Raw genomic sequence first — 20,078 nt, 5'->3', positions numbered from 1 at the left:
GAGAAATCTAATATGATTCCATATTCATGAGCCAATCTCCTATATACTATCACGTCGCGTAGAGGAAGAAAGTGACCAATCGTCTTGAGAGAAATGACTAGAGATGATTATGTTTGAAAGGAGAAGGTTAAAGATTCAAGCACTAACCTGTGAGAGCCACTCCGATAATCTCCTTGGCCTTGAAATCCTCAGCATCCCTCAGTGTCCCCTTCAGGTCATGGTTTAGCTGGATTTGGTCGGCGAGCGCTCAGCGCCATGATCACCTGTGGAGGTCTCGGTGTCTCCAGAGTCAGCGACATCACTGATCTTGGGAGAGTGTGTAGCACCATTGCCCTCAGAAGCATCCACACAAAACTCCTCTCCTACTTTTCTGGCTAATTCCAGAGTCGCGGGATCCACTTCGGGACGTTCTTCTAGCCGGAAATTGTGCAAATAAGCATTCCATTTCTTGCATTCTGAACCGTCGCGATCGGCCACGAAACAGAAATGAAACGAGGTATCGCTGATGCTGTTGGCTAACTCTCGAGCAATCGGCCTTGCCACATCGAGAAATTTGTCATAGGTTGGTAGAGGAGAAGGCAGAGATAGGCTGATACTGGCCTGAAACGTCTCTATCAGATGGCTCAGCTGTGTAAGATATCGGTTGTGCCCGTATGTGAGTGCACCGGATCGCCGAACGCTGGGTGAGAAATGGGTTATGATCCACACTGTTCGGACGATTATGGGATTGGCGGTCCCTGCGCCTTCAGGAACGTATTCGCCGGTGAGGGTATCGTCCATGTTAGTTGTAAGCGAATCTTAGAGGTTCCTATTTATCCTACGCCCAGGCTCGAACTCGAACATCGTCATAGTTTCTTCTTTTCTGCCGATGAAATTTGCTCCACTTCCTCTAGACCACATTCTCAAGATTTAGAAACTATCTCCTTCATCTCTTCAACACTGCCTTCACACTTTGTCACGAAATGGCCGAAGGCGGTGCGAGATTGTCCTTCTCTTTCGAGCCTGTGAGTTTCGGGCAGTGTACGACACGTAGAAGTTTCGTGTGGGGACGGGGAAGAGAATTCGAGTTTTGTGTGTCATAGTGTTCGCATGATCCGGCCGAGATTTACCGAAAGTGGGTGAATCTATCTCATGAGTAGTGATCAGCATCACGTTTATTTCTTTCCACGCTTAGCATACATTGTCAATGGTAGTTTTCAACCTGTGAGAGAGATCAGAAGATGATAAGAAGGAAGAGATAAAGATGATAACATAGTAAGACTATTGAGAAGCTGGAACATTAGCGACTATCGCGATCTGGGGAATATCGAATGAGACAAAACTCACATCTAACAACTCGAAGAATCCAATAGAGGGCGGGTACAGTTAGCGGAATGTCAACGTGATCTGGAGGCGACTTTCGAACTGGTCATGGTGATGCTAATGGCTTGTATGTTGATTAGTGAGACAAGAGAAAAAGCATCAGATAGAAAGAGGGATGGAGAAGTAATGTGGACGACGGAGTTTATCGGATGCCTAATTACGATTCGTGGTGGCGATAACTTCAACATTGCATAGCATGGTGAAAGACGGTGTAGGATGAGAAGGAGAGGGAGGAACTTCGTATGGTCGTTCTTGTCATCTTTGTTCTTTAACACATGCTTACATGAATGTACACATTACCCATCATTACCGGAGCTTGATCTCATTCCCTTCCAAGCATACCTCTACCGTCCCTTGCCTCTCAGATCGATGTACGATATATAAATACGAAAGAAATGATGCGATCTCTTTTCGAACAGGATCAATGAACATTCTCAACGGTCTATGTTAAGCGTTAGCGACTCGGAACACCGTCATCAATTGGTGTCGCCGCCGTTATCAGGCTCCTCAATGAAGACAAATAAGTTGCAGAGATAAAACATGATCATGAACAAGTAAGTCTACTGCGTCCCTTGGTCATGTCCATCAGTAGACGATTCGACCGCATTCCCTGTTCTTGTCCCATCACCTTCATGGAACTCGTACCCTGGGTCACTCCGGGGTATATGTCTTCGGGTTATTGCCAACGCTGAGTCTCCCCAGGTTTCGTCTCCTAAACCCGTTATAGCCCACTCCTTTTGCTCGAAAAAGACACCATTGGGGGTGCCAGATTCCTCCAGATCGTGCCTAACATGTCGCAGCATATGGGCTTCGCTTGCCATAGCAAGGTGGAGTATCGCAGTGCCAGTGCTATCATGGTGAAGTCGCAATGTCAACTTGGACCGACAAATTTTCGAGACCTGTTGCGCAGCTTCTAGAGCCAGGTCCTTCACTGTCTCCTCGGAGTTGCCAATGAGTGCAGTAGAACAAAGAGAGTTCTCCCAAATGTGTAGAGCGGACTTTGGCGTTTTCTCTTCGTCCGAGAACCAAGCGATGTGTGTATTGTTAGTGTCAGGAATGTGAGTGACGACAATGTCAATCATCGTGCCATCATCCGATGCCCTGCTGCCTGAGGTTACTAAAGCAAACTGGAGATTGTCAGGAAGACCTGTGGGCGACGGAAAGGATTTTAGATATTCCGTCGTCACCGCTTCTTCGTCTCGAGTTTGGTTCTTGACCATCTCAACCAAATTGTACACTATGATGATAGTGCAATCATTGTTTCCCCGGGACTCGGAGGAAGAGAGTTCTTTCTCCGCAGCTAACTCGAGCAATTGTATCCTCTCTGCCGCCGTCTTGTCTCGACGACGCATTATGGGCAAGCTGGCCTCTTCGAAGGCCGCCAAGACTCGCTCTCCCTCCACCGAAAGCTCGTCTGGGACTGTACTCAATCGAAGCGCAGGCCGTTTATGCTGGAGATATGTATAGTAGGCCAACACGATATTTTCCGGTGTAGGATCGGTACGTGTCGCTGGAACAGTCCGGAAAACCATATGGCTTGCCATGGTCGCTCACTTGCGAGTTGGATGAGGGGTATGATGAAGTATAAGATGAAGTATAAGATGGAGTATAAGATGAAGTATAAGATGAAGTGTAAGATGAAGCGTTCCGTATTAAAAAAGCTTTGCTTACTGAACGGACTGAAAGCGTGTGAAAATGTGAAAGTTCGCCCCGTTACGATTTCACAAATTGTCCGCTCCACCGCCACTCGCCATTGTTTCCCACCTACCCGAAGGCAGTGCTGAGATCTTCACCCCGCCCGAAGTCTTGGGAAAACGGACAGTTTACAACACGCTCGAGTGGTGTGAAGCGAAGGAAAGGGGAAGTGGCGTGGCGCGGCTTGATGGGCTATGCTTGTTCTCGCTGTATTCGTATACGGTCGGACTATCAATCCTCCCATTGGTATCTCCTCAGCTTCTGCTATACTGTTCGATAGAGAGGTCAAAGGGAAGGGGTTAGCATAGGTTTGGGCGAAGGGCGAGGGAACGGGGAAAGAACATGGCATCACTAAAAACAACCAGGAGCTGTCGAAGCACCCACAAAAGATTGAAGCTACACGGAAGGGGACAGCATTTACACCTAAGATCTCGAAGCTTCCTCCTGGGCAAATCTTTCTTCCACCTCTGCCCTCTCCACCTCCTCTTCCAGACGTATTCGTCCTTCCCTTTCACGAGTTCGGGCCCAAGCTGTACCCGCTATCAAAGCCACGGGATGTAGTACGAGACAGACGATGAGGGTCACCAGGAGTGCGGTCGGTTTTGGTAGGGCGGTAGTAGGAAGCGTTGGGTTCACTCGGGGGGAGGAAAAAAGAAGAGCAAGAAGAAGGTATTCAGAGGCGATGGTGAGGAGACTGAGGTGTAAGCTATCGATCCAAAATTCTTGATGAATGTTAGAGATGTTGCCCAGTGAGATGAAGAGCACTCTGATCAGGGCTAGTTGCTTACTAATTCCTTCTGATACCCTCCCAGATAGCAGCAACCACGTTGGCTCCTGCCACTACCCCGACAGCCCACCAGACCCACTTGTTCCTCTCCTGACCATCCTTCATGATCCATCCCAACGCCACGAAACCGTTATGCGCCCAGTCAAGTTCGAAGAGTATAGCGAGCAGCATAGTCATTGGGGCATGGATGAATAGAGCGTCGAGAGGTCTTTTCAACGTGACAGGGTAGTATAGCAATGTAAGGTGTATTGAGAGACTAATGGTCAGTTCAACTCGCCGTTCAGGGCCGAACGAACAGATTAATGAGGTTTAGTAAGATGACCACCTCCGCTCCGATGAAGAATTGCAGAGTCTATCTGTCAACTTTGGTCTACTGAATCTGTACTCTGTTTGACTCACCCAGCATACTGCCCAAGCGGCCATGAGCCAGTTGGCGATTGCGAATCGGACACCTACACCATGTACGAGAGTTTCCTGAGAATGAGCAGTGATCAAATTGAGACGGACCCTGTATGGTCGACACTCACTTTCGTCGCCTCCTTGCGAGCCATGAGCAGTATGAGACAAAACCCAACTTGACAGTCAGCTTGACTCGGGTAGAACAAATAGACAGCTGACTTTGCATGACATACAGCACAGCCCAGTAAAGACCAATCATGATCGAGTTGGGGCTGAGCAGGGTGGGATTGAGAGCGTTGATACCTGACAGTCCAGGTTTGATGGCTAGTGCGCACACCAAGTTAGCTCCCATAGACACCAGTACTGAGAGTCAGCCGTATAATCATCACCACGGTAGTAAGTGCGAAGTCAACTTGAGGAAGGGCGATGGGATGACCCTTACCTGATATGGGAACGGCGATTTGCAGCCTGACCAACTTCATCGACTCGCGAAACTGCGCTGGTGTGATGATATCGTCCGGCACATCGTAGCTTGACATAGTGACCCGGATGATAAAACAGTACCAGAAGGTAAGAGGAGATTTGAATGTGATGAGAGAGAGGGAAAGAGAGGCGGAGAGGGGCGTGTAGGGATAATCCCCCCACCTCTTGAATTATTTCCCCCGCATTTTTGCAATTCATCCGAAAAACCCCCCACTCAACCGGTTATTCACCCCACTCCTTCCACATTACCATCTTGGAAGCAGAAAAACCCCTCACTTGTTATTATAACCTCCTACCAAGGCTTGCTGCATATCTTCTAACCCCCAGGGGTTTACACTGTCCATAAATGTGCGAATTCGCAGCATTCGCGAAGGGGTTGTCTCTTCACAGTTGAATTCACATGTCATTCGCAGATCCATTCGCACGGACCCCGGGGATCAATCAACTGTCTTTTATTGGGCGTACTCATACTTTGAGCGCCTGGTAAACACTGGAGTATGCATATCTACACTTTCTGCATCTCCTCAGCTACGTTTTGCTCAGCATAACTCTTCATAACACTCATTCACACCTCATATCTAATTCGCAGCTCATATCTGATGACCCCACGGTCTTTAGCGCACCAACTTGTACTGAACGCTTCAGTTAAGCGAACACCTGGTCGACCAGCTCGAAAATACAAAGATCAGTCCCCAGGAACTCCCACAAAAGTTTCCAAGCGTCAGCTTAGTCAGGATGTTAGTCTAGGTAGGGGTAAACCTTTAGAAAAGAGAGACAACAGTGAGTTTATGAAATTCATTCGCGAATTATGTTATGCTGAGCCTGTACAGTAAAAGACCTTTTCACAGCTCAAGATACCTGTGATGTCCTGGACGCCTTTGAGGACTTCCCTTTTCACGGCTCTGAGGCTCATCAGCTTGAGCAGAAACAGCTGAAAAAACAACAAGCAATTGACAACGATTACATTGACAATGGTGGTGATATCCTTGAACAATTTCAGGACTCTGAATTCACCTTTGACCGACTGGACATGGAAGCAGATGTAGAAGAGGAGAAAGAGCAAGATAGACTGCTAGAAAAGGCCAAAGACGAAGAGCAAGAGGAACAGGGAGTAGCAACGGGGGCATGTTATGCGAATAACACTGCGAATCAGGGTAAGAGCTCTCTTTACAAGTTCAGGTGTCCAGATGCTGAGTCCCTTTAGTCTCTCCTTACCCTGCAAGGCCCCAGTCAATCCCCAATCATCCTGTTAGCAACATTCACACATCTCATATTCCCCATTCGCACTCGAGGAAGCGAAAATATGACTCTGATGGTGAGACCTTCTTCAATCACAGTATTCTGTTAACCTTTCGCAGTTGTGACACCCAATACCCGTGACCCAGACACTGAAACCGACACAACCACAACATATCTGCCCCCCTCTACATCAACGTCACACTTCTCAGGTTATGTGACAAGCATGTCCACCCTTTCACATCCTCCAAGCACGCAAAAGGTTAATTATACCTCAATTCGCGAGCAAGCTTTAAGGAATCGAGCTATCATTGAGATCGAAAGTACTCAGATTCCAATATCAATCCAGGAGCAGCAGCCATCCACTTTCAACACTGTACGCACAAAAGCAAGCCTTGGTCCTGGCATCACTGCAGTGAAGAACTTCTGTGTGCTTTCTGCGAATGATATTGGTCAGGATGAGCGTTACGAGGAGATCGAGGTAGCTTTCCACCTTATTCCTAAGGCTTTTGACATGATGGTGAGTTATTTATCACTGTGTTAAATGATACTGACATCCGTAGACACAGGATTACCTCCTCAGATCACAGAGAGTATCAGATCATATCAAGGTGGAGTGGTTAGATCCTCCAGGGCTTCACCCAAGTGACATTCGCGGACGTCACGCAGTCTTCCATGTCTCAGATGAGGCCTTCGCAAAGGGTCCTGATAAGTTGGTTTGGCGCTCGAGATTCAATTGCAGTGGTAGCTGCCAGCAAGTTCAAGCCCTACCTACCTCACTTCCAGCACCACAACGTCCAAAGAGAAATCTACGAAAACGACAGAGGAAAGAGGAAAGGAGTGAGGGACATGAGGGGAGTGAGGAGAGTGAGGCAAGGAATAGAAATGAAGGGATAGAGGGGGATGAGTGGGCTGAGGAGGATCAGGGGAGTCTGCAGGGCAAAGAGGATCCTGTGGAGACAAAAAGAACAACAATTCGCAAACGAAAATGCCCATTGTGTGTTGAAGTGAGTTATGACTTTTGTATAAAGATGAGTTAAGCTTATTTGCAGGTGCGAATGACTCCTAGAAGCATTCGCAGAGGATATTGCACAATTATCCAGCCATTACCTTCCTACCATGGGGATCCAAAACCTCTGAGCCTTCTCAGGATATCCTACCACATGCGCAATATCCTTCATGATGCTGCGACACTGGTCGGAACGACCGAAAGCCGCCTCAAGCTTCGATGGTTCACCAGTATCTCCAAGCTCCATCCTTATGCGACTTGGTTGTCTGACAATTGTCCTCATAGGATGCCCAAAGAGAGTGACTTTGCAACCGCCATACGGACAGCATTGAGGCAAGACAGACTGGACACTCTACCATTGGCAGCTATTCAAGTCCTCCACTCAGCAAATCCATCGACATTCCTGAGGTGAGTCACATTCGCAGAGCAGACTGGCCCCAGCTGACATCCAGTTGTGAAATCCCTCACGATCTTGTCCTTGGAGGAACTGAAGAGTTTCCCACCAATGCCACTTTCCAATGTGTGATCAGCCCCAAACACGCTCTGCAAACTGCAATTCGCCATGCTCACGAAAGGGGACTAGCCATGGACTCTTCTTGGAGGAACAAAAACGCTATTCGCTGTCCAGTCACCTTCCTCACCACTGTCAATGAGCACAATCACATGGTGCCAATGGCTGTAATGCTGTCAAATCATGCAACCACCGCGTCTTACACCCATCTCCTCTCTGTCTTTCGAAAAGCTGTGGAAGAGGAAGCAAAAGCTCTTGTGAATGGTACCTCAGAGGTCATCAGCGAATTTGAAGACAAGGAGATTGTCCTCAGTAATGCCATCCTCATTACTGAGGATGGCTTCTGGCCCCTCATGGTCATGATTGATTGTGATGCCGCAGAGCGAAACGCAGCCCAGACAGTTTTCCCAGGAACTCCTGTGCGTCTCTGTCAATTTCATTTCATGCATGCAGCAAGAGAAAGGATGGACAGACGACTTGGACGAACTCAGGTTGGTCGCGAGAAGACATCTAGGTTCCTCTCAGCCCTTCGAAAGTGTCAGAGGTGTGATGTGGAAGAGGAGTGGGAGGAAGTGTATGAAGAGTTTGAGGCAGATGTACTGGAGTTGTTGGACGGAGACGAAGAACATTGGGAGACCATTCGCACATGGTTGAATACTCAATGGTTCAGCGAAAGCTGGCGCAAATGCCTCATGGATTATGGTCTTCCTCGCGAACACACAAGAGATGGGCCGCTTTCTACCAACAACTTTGTTGAGGCAGCATTCAGGACTTTTGACAGAGTTTTCCTACAAGCCCGAGCCAATAAGCGAATCGATAAACTCCTTGCCGTTATTGTTAACATCTACTTTCCAATGTATCTCTATTCTCCCCCAACCTCTGGTCGATGTGATCCCGACATAACACAAGAGATCCAGAAGGGTCTTGAGATCTGGCAGCTGGGTCAGCTCAAGCATTGTGATTCGGAAGAAATACCCAGCAGCTTGGAGCCTCTTAAAGAAACCTTCACCATTGAGTCTGGCTTGCGAAAGCGAAACGCGCATTACTGTGGAATAAAGAAATCCAGTGATCGCGAATACTGCTCGTGTGGGTGGTTCCAGTCTAGAGGGAAGAGATGTCGAGGACTATGGGCTCTTCATTGTCTTACAACCTGTGGAGAGCTAGAGGCGTATGAAGGACAGACTGCAGCATATGCAACGGCTTTGCGAATGGGACCAAGGGAAGGGGTGGGGAATAAGGGAACCACTTCGGCACAAGTTGACCAGGAGGAATTGCGAAAGTGGTGGGGACACGATCCGACAGAACTTGCAGACCAACAGTGGGATACTACATCTAGACCCAGTGGCTGTCTGTTAGTCAGTATCGATTCAAAAGATCTTGATGCAGAAACACCAGCGAATGAGCAAGAAATCAATCCCCCCATAGGTCGACGACATAAAGCCATGCGTTCTGAGTCAGAAGAAGGCTGCGAGACCCCCAAGAAAAGCGAAAGTCAACCAACACAGCCCAACAAAGGTGGCCGGCCTGCTTCCAACAAGCCTCTACATCCGCACCGAAGTCAAAAGAAGAACAAGAGCAATATCCAGTTTCGTACTGAGCAGCTCCCCTTTCACGAAAGGCCAGTTGGGGCTAAGAACTACAACCAAACTTGTTTTGCTATCAGTTTGTTCCATATCATTCTGCGAATTCCATCCTTCTCAGCAGCTTTCAATGCTATCAAAGCCGAACTAAGGGTGGAAGTGTCCAGACTGGTGGTCATGCTGGAGAACTTCTTTGACTGTATCAATGTGTCACGAACTACGTCGTGACACCTCGATTATTCCACCAACAATGACCCTCCTTTGACCATCAAAACCCCCATCACGTCTTAACCTCTTTACTCTACACGTAACTCAGGACTTCTGAGACCAAGTACGGCGAAGTTAGACGGAGTTAGGCTAGGTAGGGACAATGGGAGCAGAAGTACGGCGAAGTTAGACGGAGTTAGGCTAAGTAGGGACAATGGGAGCAGAAGTGCGGCGATGTTAGGCGGAGTTAGGCTAAGTAGGGACAATGGGAGCAGAAGTACGGCGAAGTTAGACGGAGTTAGGCTAAGTAGGGACAATGGGAGCAGAAGTGCGGCGATGTTAGGCGGAGTTAGTCGAAGGAGGAAGAGGATGGCCGAGGGCTCGGGGAAGTTGGACGAAGTGCGTTGAAGTACGTCAAAGCGCGAGAGGGTTGGATGAACGTCTAGGAGGAGTAGATAATATTAGCTGAGAAGATCGCTGAAGTTCTTCAGCGATCCTTGATTGTTGTCAGTAGTAAAAGACAGATAGAGATAGCTATAAATCAAGATACATCGCCATCAGTAGATCAAAACCCTAGTTAGAGTAACTACGCCGAAGTACGCCGTAGTTACACCCCTTTCGACGTCTGCGCCCTCCTGGTTGGGTGAGACATCGACTCAGAGCGTGAAGTTAGCCGAGGTTCGTCGACCGTCGGTCTATTAAGAAGTAGTTGTTCGACGGCCGTGACAGTATCAAGGATCGCTCTTACCGACGACCCGTGCGAACCTCGGAGAAGTACGAAGATAATATGGAACCAGAAAGAAGAATTACACGAGGCATGAGTAGGGATGGAGACAGGATGGAGGAGAACGAGAGGAGAGCATTGGAGGAGCTTAGCAGAGCAATGGGGCAGGACCTTGGAGTTGAGGATAGTGTGGGGGGGTCAATTCAAGGAGATGAGTTCGTTCCACCGGTGCTTTCTAACCCTCCTTCTCCTCCGTCTAATGCTCTCCCACCTGTGGGATCCCCACTTGGATCAGACCAAACCCCACGCCCAAGAGAAAACACTGGAAGTACGGCGAACTTGGGAGAAGAAGGAACACAAGGGGTGGTGTTGGCCTTGATGCAGATGGTGGCGAATATGAACAAAGACATGATGGAGGAGAGAAGACGTAGGGAGGAATGGGAACAGAGAAGAGAAAGGGATACAGTGGGCGGGATTGCAGAAGGGATATCAGAAGGGGTGAGGTACGCCATGGGACGGCAAACTTCGGCGACCCCAAGCGTAGTGGGCGAACAACGGAAAGGGATAAAGCTACCTAACCCAGACCTATGGAGAGGAGATCGGAACAAGTTAACCGCCTTTCTGTCTGAGTGCGACGTACACTTCGAATTGAACTCTCATCTTTTCCCCGACGACACTAAGAAAGTCTTTTTCATGATCTCTCATCTACGCGAAACACCTCTTCTTGCAGTGCAGCCCGATCTATCCAAAAGACCTCTTCCTGAGTACCTCACGACACACGATCAGTTCGTTAAGTACCTCAAGACTAACTTTGGTGATCCAGACGAAGAAGGAACTGCGGCCCGACAACTTAACGACCTCAAGCAAACCGGGTCTGCTTCGGACTACTTCTCCGCCTTTCAGCGACATGTTGCGATTCTCAAGTGGTCTGATGATGGAAACCTAGTTGACCGAGCCAAGAAAGGACTAAAATCGCACCTTCTAGATGAAATCGCAAGACACGGTAGATCGTTTGGGACTGTAAAAGAGCTATTGGAGTTTGTGATTCCCTTGGACAACCGCCTGTGGAGGAGACAAGTGGAGAAGGAGGCAGAGAGGAAAAGGGAAGGAGGGATAAGGACAACGACAGTGGTGGAAAGTCAGAGGACGGAGAAGAAAGAAGAGAAGAAATGGGAAAAGGGGCAACCTTCGGCGCAGGGTGGTGCCCAGGCGGCTATGAGGTCGACGGTGGTAAAGAGTACACCGCCAAACATCGACGAAGTTCGCCGAAGATGGCCTAGGCCGAGCTCCGATCTGAGGGAGACAAGGAGGAAGGAGGGGAAGTGTACCGAGTGTGGTGAAGCAGGACATTGGCTGAAGGAATGCCCTGTAAGGGAGGCTAAGGTTAAGGTTGGACTGTTGCCTCCATGGGGGGAGAAGTTCGGAGAACGTGGTGGAGGATCGGGAGGGAACGCAGTACCTCTCGGACAGAGGAGGAACTTGAATGCGGTTGGAGGAGAAGTAGATTTGGAAGAGGACCAGGGAAAAGAAGAGGACCTGTCGCAGTAGGCGAGGCTCGGCGGGTCCGCCATATTGAGTTAGGCTAAGTAGGGACAATGGGAGCAGAAGTACGGCGAAGTTAGACGGGGTTAGGCTAAGTAGGGACAATGGGAGCAGAAGTGCGGCGATGTTAGGCGGGGTTAGGCTAAGTAGGGACAATGGGAGCAGAAGTGCGGCGATGTTAGGCGGAGTTAGTCGAAGGAGGAAGAGGATGGCCGAGGGCTCGGGGAAGTTGGACGAAGTGCGTTGAAGTACGTCAAAGCGCGAGAGGGTTGGATGAAAGTCTAGGAGGAGTAGATAATATTAGCTGAGAAGATCGCTGAAGTTCTTCAGCGATCCTTGATTGTTGTCAGTAGTAAAAGACAGATAGAGATAGCTATAAATCAAGATACATCGCCATCAGTAGATCAAAACCCTAGTTAGAGTAACTACGCCGAAGTACGCCGTAGTTACACCCCTTTCGACGTCTGCGCCCTCCTGGTTGGGTGAGACATCGACTCAGAGCGTGAAGTTAGCCGAGGTTCGTCGACCGTCGGTCTATTAAGAAGTAGTTGTTCGACGGCCGTGACAGTATCAAGGATCGCTGTTACCGACGACCCGTGCGAACCTCGGAGAAGTACGAAGATAATATGGAACCAGAAAGAAGAATTACACGAGGCATGAGTAGGGATGGAGACAGGATGGAGGAGAACGAGAGGAGAGCATTGGAGGAGCTTAGCAGAGCAATGGGGCAGGACCTTGGAGTTGAGGATAGTGTGGGGGGGTCAATTCAAGGAGATGAGTTCGTTCCACCGGTGCTTTCTAACCCTCCTTCTCCTCCGTCTAATGCTCTCCCACCTGTGGGATCCCCACTTGGATCAGACCAAACCCCACGCCCAAGAGAAAACACTGGAAGTACGGCGAACTTGGGAGAAGAAGGAACACAAGGGGTGGTGTTGGCCTTGATGCAGATGGTGGCGAATATGAACAAAGACATGATGGAGGAGAGAAGACGTAGGGAGGAATGGGAACAGAGAAGAGAAAGGGATACAGTGGGCGGGATTGCAGAAGGGATATCAGAAGGAGTGAGGTACGCCATGGGACGGCAAACTTCGGCGACCCCAAGCGTAGTGGGCGAACAACGGAAAGGGATAAAGCTACCTAACCCAGACCTATGGAGAGGAGATCGGAACAAGTTAACCGCCTTTCTGTCTGAGTGCGACGTACACTTCGAATTGAACTCTCATCTTTTCCCCGACGACACTAAGAAAGTCTTTTTCATGATCTCTCATCTACGCGAAACACCTCTTCTTGCAGTGCAGCCCGATCTATCCAAAAGACCTCTTCCTGAGTACCTCACGACACACGATCAGTTCGTTAAGTACCTCAAGACTAACTTTGGTGATCCAGACGAAGAAGGAACTGCGGCCCGACAACTTAACGACCTCAAGCAAACCGGGTCTGCTTCGGACTACTTCTCCGCCTTTCAGCGACATGTTGCGATTCTCAAGTGGTCTGATGATGGAAACCTAGTTGACCGAGCCAAGAAAGGACTAAAATCGCACCTTCTAGATGAAATCGCAAGACACGGTAGATCGTTTGGGACTGTAAAAGAGCTATTGGAGTTTGTGATTCCCTTGGACAACCGCCTGTGGAGGAGACAAGTGGAGAAGGAGGCAGAGAGGAAAAGGGAAGGAGGGATAAGGACAACGACAGTGGTGGAAAGTCAGAGGACGGAGAAGAAAGAAGAGAAGAAATGGGAAAAGGGGCAACCTTCGGCGCAGGGTGGTGCCCAGGCGGCTATGAGGTCGACGGTGGTAAAGAGTACACCGCCAAACATCGACGAAGTTCGCCGAAGATGGCCTAGGCCGAGCTCCGATCTGAGGGAGACAAGGAGGAAGGAGGGGAAGTGTACCGAGTGTGGTGAAGCAGGACATTGGCTGAAGGAATGCCCTGTAAGGGAGGCTAAGGTTAAGGTTGGACTGTTGCCTCCATGGGGGGAGAAGTTCGGAGAACGTGGTGGAGGATCGGGAGGGAACGCAGTACCTCTCGGACAGAGGAGGAACTTGAATGCGGTTGGAGGAGAAGTAGATTTGGAAGAGGACCAGGGAAAAGAAGAGGACCTGTCGCAGTAGGCGAGGCTCGGCGGGTCCGCCATATTCTCTCGGCCACCATTCCCAAACCCATAAAAGAAACACAGCTGATGGAGCCAGAGGATTGTGAATACAAAAATACACCACTCAGTACCCCTTGTTCATGCAATGTCGATAATCATCTCCTCATCCCTTCCGTTTCCAGAGATCAACCTAAATCGGACATTTTCATTAATGGAATGAAGCTAACTACGCTCTGGGACACCGGGGCTACTTGTTCATATATAAGCCCTAGAGCGGCGACGAAGATAGGCGCAGAAAGGAGACAATATCAGGTGAGCGTACCCGTTCACATGTTCGACGGCTCGGTGAGTGTCGCTGGACCCATCACCGAGTTTGTCGAAGTCGGATTTAGTTTGACGAAGGACGCCGAAGTGCGATCTGTTTGTCTCGATGTAACAACGCTCTGCGACGCAGATGTTGTGATAGGGTGGGATTGGATGAGGAAGGAAGGGGTTGTCCTTGATGGAAGAGACAACTCGGTGAAATTTCCCATCCCAACCCCACCAAGTGCGGCGAAGTTAGCGGCCATAGGGCTGCCGACTCTGACGGACGCAATAGACCGCCGCGGCGAAGATGAGCTTGAAGAGCTGAGCCCGGAGGAACAAGACGAGTTGTTCAAGGTAGTTCCTGAACAATACCACCAGTACATTGACGTTTTTAATCCGAAGAAGGGAGGAGAGACCCTCCCCCCTTCAAGGTCCTACGATTTGAAGTTTGAGCTTAAGGAGGGGGCGAACCTTAAGGTCGCCTCCCTCTATGCTCAAGGAGAAGATCAGAGACGCGCGCTGAGAGACATACTAGATCGCGAAATCGCCGCTGGCCGAATTCGGGCAAGTAACTCGCCATACGGCTCACCAATGTTTATGATACCGAAGAAAGCCGAAGGACAGTGGCGAATGGTCATCGACTATCGAAAACTGAACGAAGCGACCATACCAGATGCCTACCCTCTCCCTCTAATAGGTCAAATTACCGAAGAACTTGGAAAAGCAAGGTATTTCAGCAAACTAGATCTAATTGGAGCATACCAATTGTTGAGGGTGACAGAGGGACATGAACACCTGACGGCGTTCAGGACACAGTATGGTATGTTTGAATCTCTGGTTGTTCGTGATGGGCTGCGAAACGCCCCCGCGGTCTTCCAACACTTCCTAAATGAGGTGTTTAGAGAGCTACTAGGGAATGGAGTCGTGGTCTACATTGACGATATCCTCATTTATGGGAATACGTTGGAGGAATTACGAGGAACTACGGCGAAGGTCTTTGAGGTACTGCGGAAGGCGAGCCTGTACGTGAAAGCTAGTAAGTGCGAGTTCGAAAGAGATTCGGTGGTGTTTCTGGGTTTCGTGGTATCCTCTAAAGGTGTATCGGTGAACCCAGAATACATTGATGCCATCACTTCCTTCCCACGTCCTAAGAATCTACGAGAGTCAAGGGGATTCATTGGAGTTGTAAGCTACTACAGGCGCTTTGTCCCCAACTTCTCGAAGATTGCTAGACCTATCAATGACTTGACAAGGAAGGAGGTACCATTTGTATGGGGAGTCGAACAGGAGTCAGCCTTCAAAGAGTTGAAGGCTAGGATGTGTACTGCGCCGGTGTTAGCCCATTTTGACCCTACATTGAAGACGATATTACAGACAGATGCGTCGTTCTTCGGCTGGGGGTTCATAATTTCGCAGATCAACACGGCTGGTCAAGAACACCCGGTAGCTATTGAGTCTGGTGCTTTCAACACAGCTCAACTGAATTATACGGTAGGAGAAAAGGAGTTCCTCGCTGTAGTGGAGGGTTTCAGAAGAAGGAGACACTTATTATTGCAGGTGGAAACCACAGTACTTACCGACCATCTAAACCTTACCTACTGGATGGAACCGAAACAACTCAGTCCTCGGCAAGGTAGGTGGGTAGAGGAGCTAGCTAACTTCAGGTTTAAAATGGTTTATCGGCCAGGAACCCAGGCAAGTCTTCCAGATGGATTATCTAGACGGGCGGACTATCATTCCGGGAAAGGAAGTACCATGGTACAAGAGAGCAACCTTATCCAAGGTCTGCCGAAGTTCGACGAAGTTGACGCCACCACGTCGGAGTTGCGTCACCTCCTTCGAGCATTGCAAGGGACAAGGGAGGTAAAGGAAAATGATCTTGTGGACCCTATGGATCTAGTACTTGGAGTTCAGGAGGACGAAGACATAGAAGGGGTCAGAGAAGAATTATTAGGAGTCGTTTGCGCTGAGTGTTCTCATCCTACGTGTAACGATAACGTGCAGGAACCAGGATCAATCACCGAACTACGCCGTAGTTCGCGGTCTCCTCTAATCCTTCGTGGGGGGTGGAACTCAAGAGGTTTCCTCACATTCGACGATCGCATTTATGTGCCGAACTACGCCGATGCTCGGCTGAAGATCATGAAGATGCGACATGACTCAGCCTTGGCCGGTCATCCAGGTTCGGCGAAGACTCTTGAACTAGTCCTGAGGGATTATGTCTGGGTTGGAGTAAGGAAGGATGTCGAAGATTATGTTGCTGGATGCGCGGTATGTCAGAGAGCGAAGACTAACAGACAGAAACCTCATGGGGAGCTTAAACCACTGGAGGTAGCTACGAAACCTTGGTCTAGCATCTCGATGGATTTTATCGAGGAGCTGCCAAATTCCCATGGATATAATTCCATCCTGGTAGTGGTGGATCGGTTGACCAAATGGGCCATTTTTATCCCGACTACGACGAAGTTAACCGCAGCCGGCCTATCAGAGTTGATATTGGACTATGTGGTGGCCCAGCATGGGTTGCCAGAGAATATAGTATCGGACAGGGGATCGAAGTTTACCTCCAAGTTCTGGAAGAATTTGACCGATAGTCTCGGAATAAGACTACATCTCTCTACTGCATATCATCCACAGACTGACGGACAGACCGAACGAACCAACCAGTCTTTGGAACTGTATCTTCGAATCTTCACCTCCTATCAGCAGAACGACTGGTCAAAGCTACTCGCTCGAGCTAGCTTTGCTTACAACAACACCCAGCACTCTGCGATAAACAAAACCCCATTCTATGCGAACTATGGATATCACCCTCGTTGGGCTGAAGAGATAAAGGCTAGCGAGGTCGAAGTGCCCGCTGCTACGGTGGTGGTAAAAGACTTGACTGAAATACACAAAGATTGTATCGAAGGAATTGAGAAAGCTAATGAGAAGTACGCCGAAGGATACAATAGGAAACACCGGACTACGCCGAACTTCGCGGAAGGAGACCTAGTGATGCTGTCGTTAGAGAATATTAAGACGAAGAGACCAATGAAGAAGTTAGATGTTAAGCAAAGTGGGCCGTACAAGGTAGTACGGCAGGTAGGTTCTCATGCTTGTAAATTGGAATTACCAGGAACGATGGCTGGTATCCATGATGTATTCCATGTCTCCTTGCTCCGTCCTTATCACCCTCCAATATTTCCTGGTCAGCAAGCTGAGCCACCTGGGCCAGTAGAAGTAGACAATGTGGGAGAGTCTTGGGAGGTAAAGGATATTGTGGACTCTAGAGTAAATAAGAGGTCAGGAAAGTTAGAGTACTTGGTGGAGTGGTTAGGTTACGAAGGAACAGACGATTCAGTATCATGGGAACCAGTGGAGAACGTCGATGGAGCTGATGACATATTGGCGAAGTTCCACGAACTTCACCCTACTAAGCCGAAAGAAGGGCGACTGCGAAGGACTAGGAGATAGAACGTACTGCATACAACATAGGATTACAGCTACGTACCGCTCACTTGTCCTTACTCTTACCCTTACCTTTTCCTTTTCCTTTCTCCTTCGATCTACTCGGTCCCGCGGGATTAGTGTGGAGGCTACCGATGACCGAAGGTAGATCGAGAGTCTCAGACGGGAACGCAGTAGAGAGAGAAGCATTCCATGCCCGATTCATAGCCCCAAAGAAGTCACCGAAGTCCTGGACATCTCGAGCAGCTTGCATGCTCGGAGTCCTCCACAGAGAACGTATGGTCCGTAGACACTCGAAGGGAAGACTGAGGAGGTCTAGAGCAGTCTGGGCGGAAGCTGGGACACGGGAACTACTACGGCGACCTAACCAGTCAAGGGACGGTGGTGGCTCATACGCCATAGGAGTGACTAGGAAGGGGGTGTCGAACAGTCTTCGGCGAACATCGGCTATCTCAGTAAGGCTTCGGCGAGAGACGTCCGCTAACCTCGTCCTTGCTCCGTCGTCCAGAGCCCCAGTGTTGACTGCATCTACTAACGCCGCAGTGAGATTGTTTAAAGCGTTAGCTTGACGAGAAGAGAAGTCAAGCAGGAGAGATGTATCATTTCGGGCGGCCTCGAGCTGAGTAGTGAGACCGAGGACGAGAGAACGATAAGTGGCGAATTCCTTTTCGTCCTCAGGAATACGGACGTCCAGGGAGATACGAGGGTGGACGAGGGACAACCGGGGAGCAGAGGGACCAGCACGCTGAGTATCTTCACCTTCCACATCACCATCATCGAAGGCAACCTCCTTCTCTTTAGATTTCCCTTTTGATTTCTTTAAAGAAGACTTCGGTGTCTTCTGGGAAGCAGAGGGAGGGGTGACGGGAGGGGCCGCCGAAGCGGCCGGAGGAACGGAAGGACGCCGACTTCGGGTGCTGTGAGCCGGAGGAGAAGCTACCACTGGAGAGGACGGACGTGGCGCCGAAGGACGAGAGGCCGAAGGACGGGAGGCCGAAGGAGCAGAGGCCGAAGGACGGCGAGAAGACGAAGGAGGAACAGCCGGGAGACGTGATGGGCCGGCCACAGGAGCGAAGGGCGACGGCGACGGAGGCGACGGGCGGAGGTCCGGCGAAGTACGGCGAACCGACCGGAGAGACGAAGACGGTACCCGCGAACGGGGGACAGACGCTGGAGTCTGGGGAGGGGGGAGAGGAGAAGCGTCGAAGGGACGGGGCGGGATGTCCCGGGCAGAGGAAACGGGACAGAAGGAGCAGGGGCCAGACGTGCATGAAGCACAACGGAGGGCCTTGTTGTGTGGCCTGACTGCCTTGAGGCAGGGCCAGTTTGGACGATTATACGTGATAATCTCACGTCTACTAATTAGCAGGAGTAACTTCGGCGTAGTACGAATAGGTGGACTCACCGGCAACGATCACACGCTTCGTCAACACCAACCGCGATCCAACGACCAGGCTCGGACTTCATCTTCTCCCACAAGTACTCTTCTTCCCGCAGTGATCTCTTCACCCGTTTGGGCGAAGGCTCCCCTCTGGGAGAAGGGGGGGGAGCGGCAGCAGGACCGGCAGCAGGACCGGCGGCGGCGGCGGCGGCAGAGCGGGCGGCGGCAGCAGCGGCGGCAGCGGCGATGGCGTCGGGGGGGGGGAGAACCCCGGAAGAGGAAGAAGAGGAAGAAGAAGAGGAAGAAGAAGAAGAGGAGAGGGAACGGCGTCGTTTCTGGCCCACAATTTGAGCAGGGGGAGGGGCAGGAGCGGCTGCGAGTTAGCAATGTCTTGGAGAGCTAAAGAACAGATAAACAAGGCCAAGTTCGGCGAAGGTATAGGAGGGTGGGCGAAGAACTCACACTCAGGACTATCAACATTGTTATCCTCTACACTAACCGCCACCATATCATCATCTGAGATATCTTCTAACTCAGTTTCACCCTCACGATCCTGATCCTCCTCATCACTATAATCACCCCCTTTTCCTTCGAAGTCTGACTGATCGTCCGACTCCGAACCACTGAGCGACTCCTGGTCGGAGGAGGACGGAGACTCACCAGGACGAAAGGCGGGCGTCCTGCGGCGAGGGCTGGCGGCAGGAGGAGAAGCGGAGGGAGAACGGGCGGGAGAACCGGCAGGAGGACTGGCGGGAGGAGAAGCAGAGCGAGGAGGCGAGGCGGCGCCAGACGGTTCCCCCAGGGAAAGAGTGCCGAGGCCAAGAGAGGAAACTTGGCGAGACCTATCACCGAAGGAAACTGAACGTCAGCCAAGTGCGGCGAAGTGCGGTAAGTACAGGGGAAAGACTCACGAGCAGACGACACCATACCACCAAAGTTCCTCATGGCGGCGAAAGGGTTAGAGGTGGGAGTAGGAGGGGCCATGACGTTAAAAATACTTAAAGAAATAAAAGATGATACGTCGAGGTAACAAATCCGTTTTCTAAGCGCGAGAGATAGAAAGTTTTGAAAACAGATGGGGAAGAGAGAGAAGGACGATGAACTGCTCAGTACTTAGTATAACTCGAGTTACCCCTCCGTCGTCAACATGCGGCATCCTTCGCGTTTCATCAACAAAAGGCATCGCAGGGACGATCAAAATTCCCACGCTATAGTGTCTCATCTCAATATAAACGAGGGTTACTTCGACAAACTACGGTGTTGTTCGGCTGCCATTCAGGAAGCGTGTCTCACCTACAAAAGACACAGGGCTCC

At 50.2% G+C, this 20,078-nt stretch overlaps 7 protein-coding genes across 7 annotated transcripts; 3 read left to right on the top strand and 4 right to left on the bottom strand.

Annotated features, from left to right (window-relative positions):
- Window positions 1-222: 222 nt before the first annotated feature.
- TREMEDRAFT_63941 (uncharacterized protein) lies at window positions 223-780 on the bottom strand (the record flags this gene model as incomplete). The annotated part of the gene is made up of 1 exon (XM_007006153.1): window positions 223-780. The coding sequence occupies one exon, from the start codon at window positions 778-780 to the stop codon at window positions 223-225; it is 558 nt and encodes a 185-aa protein (XP_007006215.1).
- Window positions 781-1,922: 1,142 nt separating this feature from the next.
- TREMEDRAFT_63940 (uncharacterized protein) lies at window positions 1,923-2,906 on the bottom strand (the record flags this gene model as incomplete). Its single annotated transcript, XM_007006152.1, has 1 exon — window positions 1,923-2,906. The coding sequence occupies one exon, from the start codon at window positions 2,904-2,906 to the stop codon at window positions 1,923-1,925; it is 984 nt and encodes a 327-aa protein (XP_007006214.1).
- Window positions 2,907-3,386: 480 nt separating this feature from the next.
- Window positions 3,387-4,782, bottom strand: TREMEDRAFT_45004 (uncharacterized protein; the record flags this gene model as incomplete). The annotated part of the gene is made up of 7 exons (XM_007006028.1): window positions 3,387-3,751; window positions 3,846-4,100; window positions 4,141-4,196; window positions 4,244-4,318; window positions 4,372-4,418; window positions 4,463-4,606; window positions 4,686-4,782. 7 exons carry the CDS (start codon window positions 4,780-4,782, stop codon window positions 3,481-3,483), a joined length of 945 nt encoding a protein of 314 aa, XP_007006090.1. The 3' UTR covers window positions 3,387-3,480.
- A 543-nt stretch (window positions 4,783-5,325) lies between these two features.
- Window positions 5,326-9,290, top strand: TREMEDRAFT_63938 (uncharacterized protein; the record flags this gene model as incomplete). The annotated part of the gene is made up of 7 exons (XM_007006151.1): window positions 5,326-5,506; window positions 5,557-5,880; window positions 6,175-6,482; window positions 6,526-6,969; window positions 7,015-7,379; window positions 7,424-7,901; window positions 7,974-9,290. 7 exons carry the CDS (start codon window positions 5,326-5,328, stop codon window positions 9,288-9,290), a joined length of 3,417 nt encoding a protein of 1,138 aa, XP_007006213.1.
- Window positions 9,291-10,056: 766 nt separating this feature from the next.
- TREMEDRAFT_63937 (uncharacterized protein) lies at window positions 10,057-11,541 on the top strand (the record flags this gene model as incomplete). The annotated part of the gene is made up of 2 exons (XM_007006150.1): window positions 10,057-10,458; window positions 11,137-11,541. The coding sequence occupies 2 exons, from the start codon at window positions 10,057-10,059 to the stop codon at window positions 11,539-11,541; spliced, it is 807 nt and encodes a 268-aa protein (XP_007006212.1).
- A 620-nt stretch (window positions 11,542-12,161) lies between these two features.
- TREMEDRAFT_63936 (uncharacterized protein) lies at window positions 12,162-13,646 on the top strand (the record flags this gene model as incomplete). The annotated part of the gene is made up of 2 exons (XM_007006149.1): window positions 12,162-12,563; window positions 13,242-13,646. 2 exons carry the CDS (start codon window positions 12,162-12,164, stop codon window positions 13,644-13,646), a joined length of 807 nt encoding a protein of 268 aa, XP_007006211.1.
- A 3,783-nt stretch (window positions 13,647-17,429) lies between these two features.
- TREMEDRAFT_63934 (uncharacterized protein) lies at window positions 17,430-19,748 on the bottom strand (the record flags this gene model as incomplete). The annotated part of the gene is made up of 5 exons (XM_007006148.1): window positions 17,430-18,738; window positions 18,789-19,137; window positions 19,227-19,361; window positions 19,425-19,622; window positions 19,676-19,748. The coding sequence occupies 5 exons, from the start codon at window positions 19,746-19,748 to the stop codon at window positions 17,430-17,432; spliced, it is 2,064 nt and encodes a 687-aa protein (XP_007006210.1).
- Window positions 19,749-20,078: the final 330 nt, after the last annotated feature.

This window comes from Tremella mesenterica, assembly GCF_000271645.1.
Source record: "Tremella mesenterica DSM 1558 unplaced genomic scaffold TREMEscaffold_9, whole genome shotgun sequence".
NCBI lineage: Eukaryota > Fungi > Basidiomycota > Tremellomycetes > Tremellales > Tremellaceae > Tremella > Tremella mesenterica.
The sequence above is the reverse complement of the archived record's forward strand: the minus strand, read 5'-3'. Positions and strand labels throughout refer to the sequence as shown.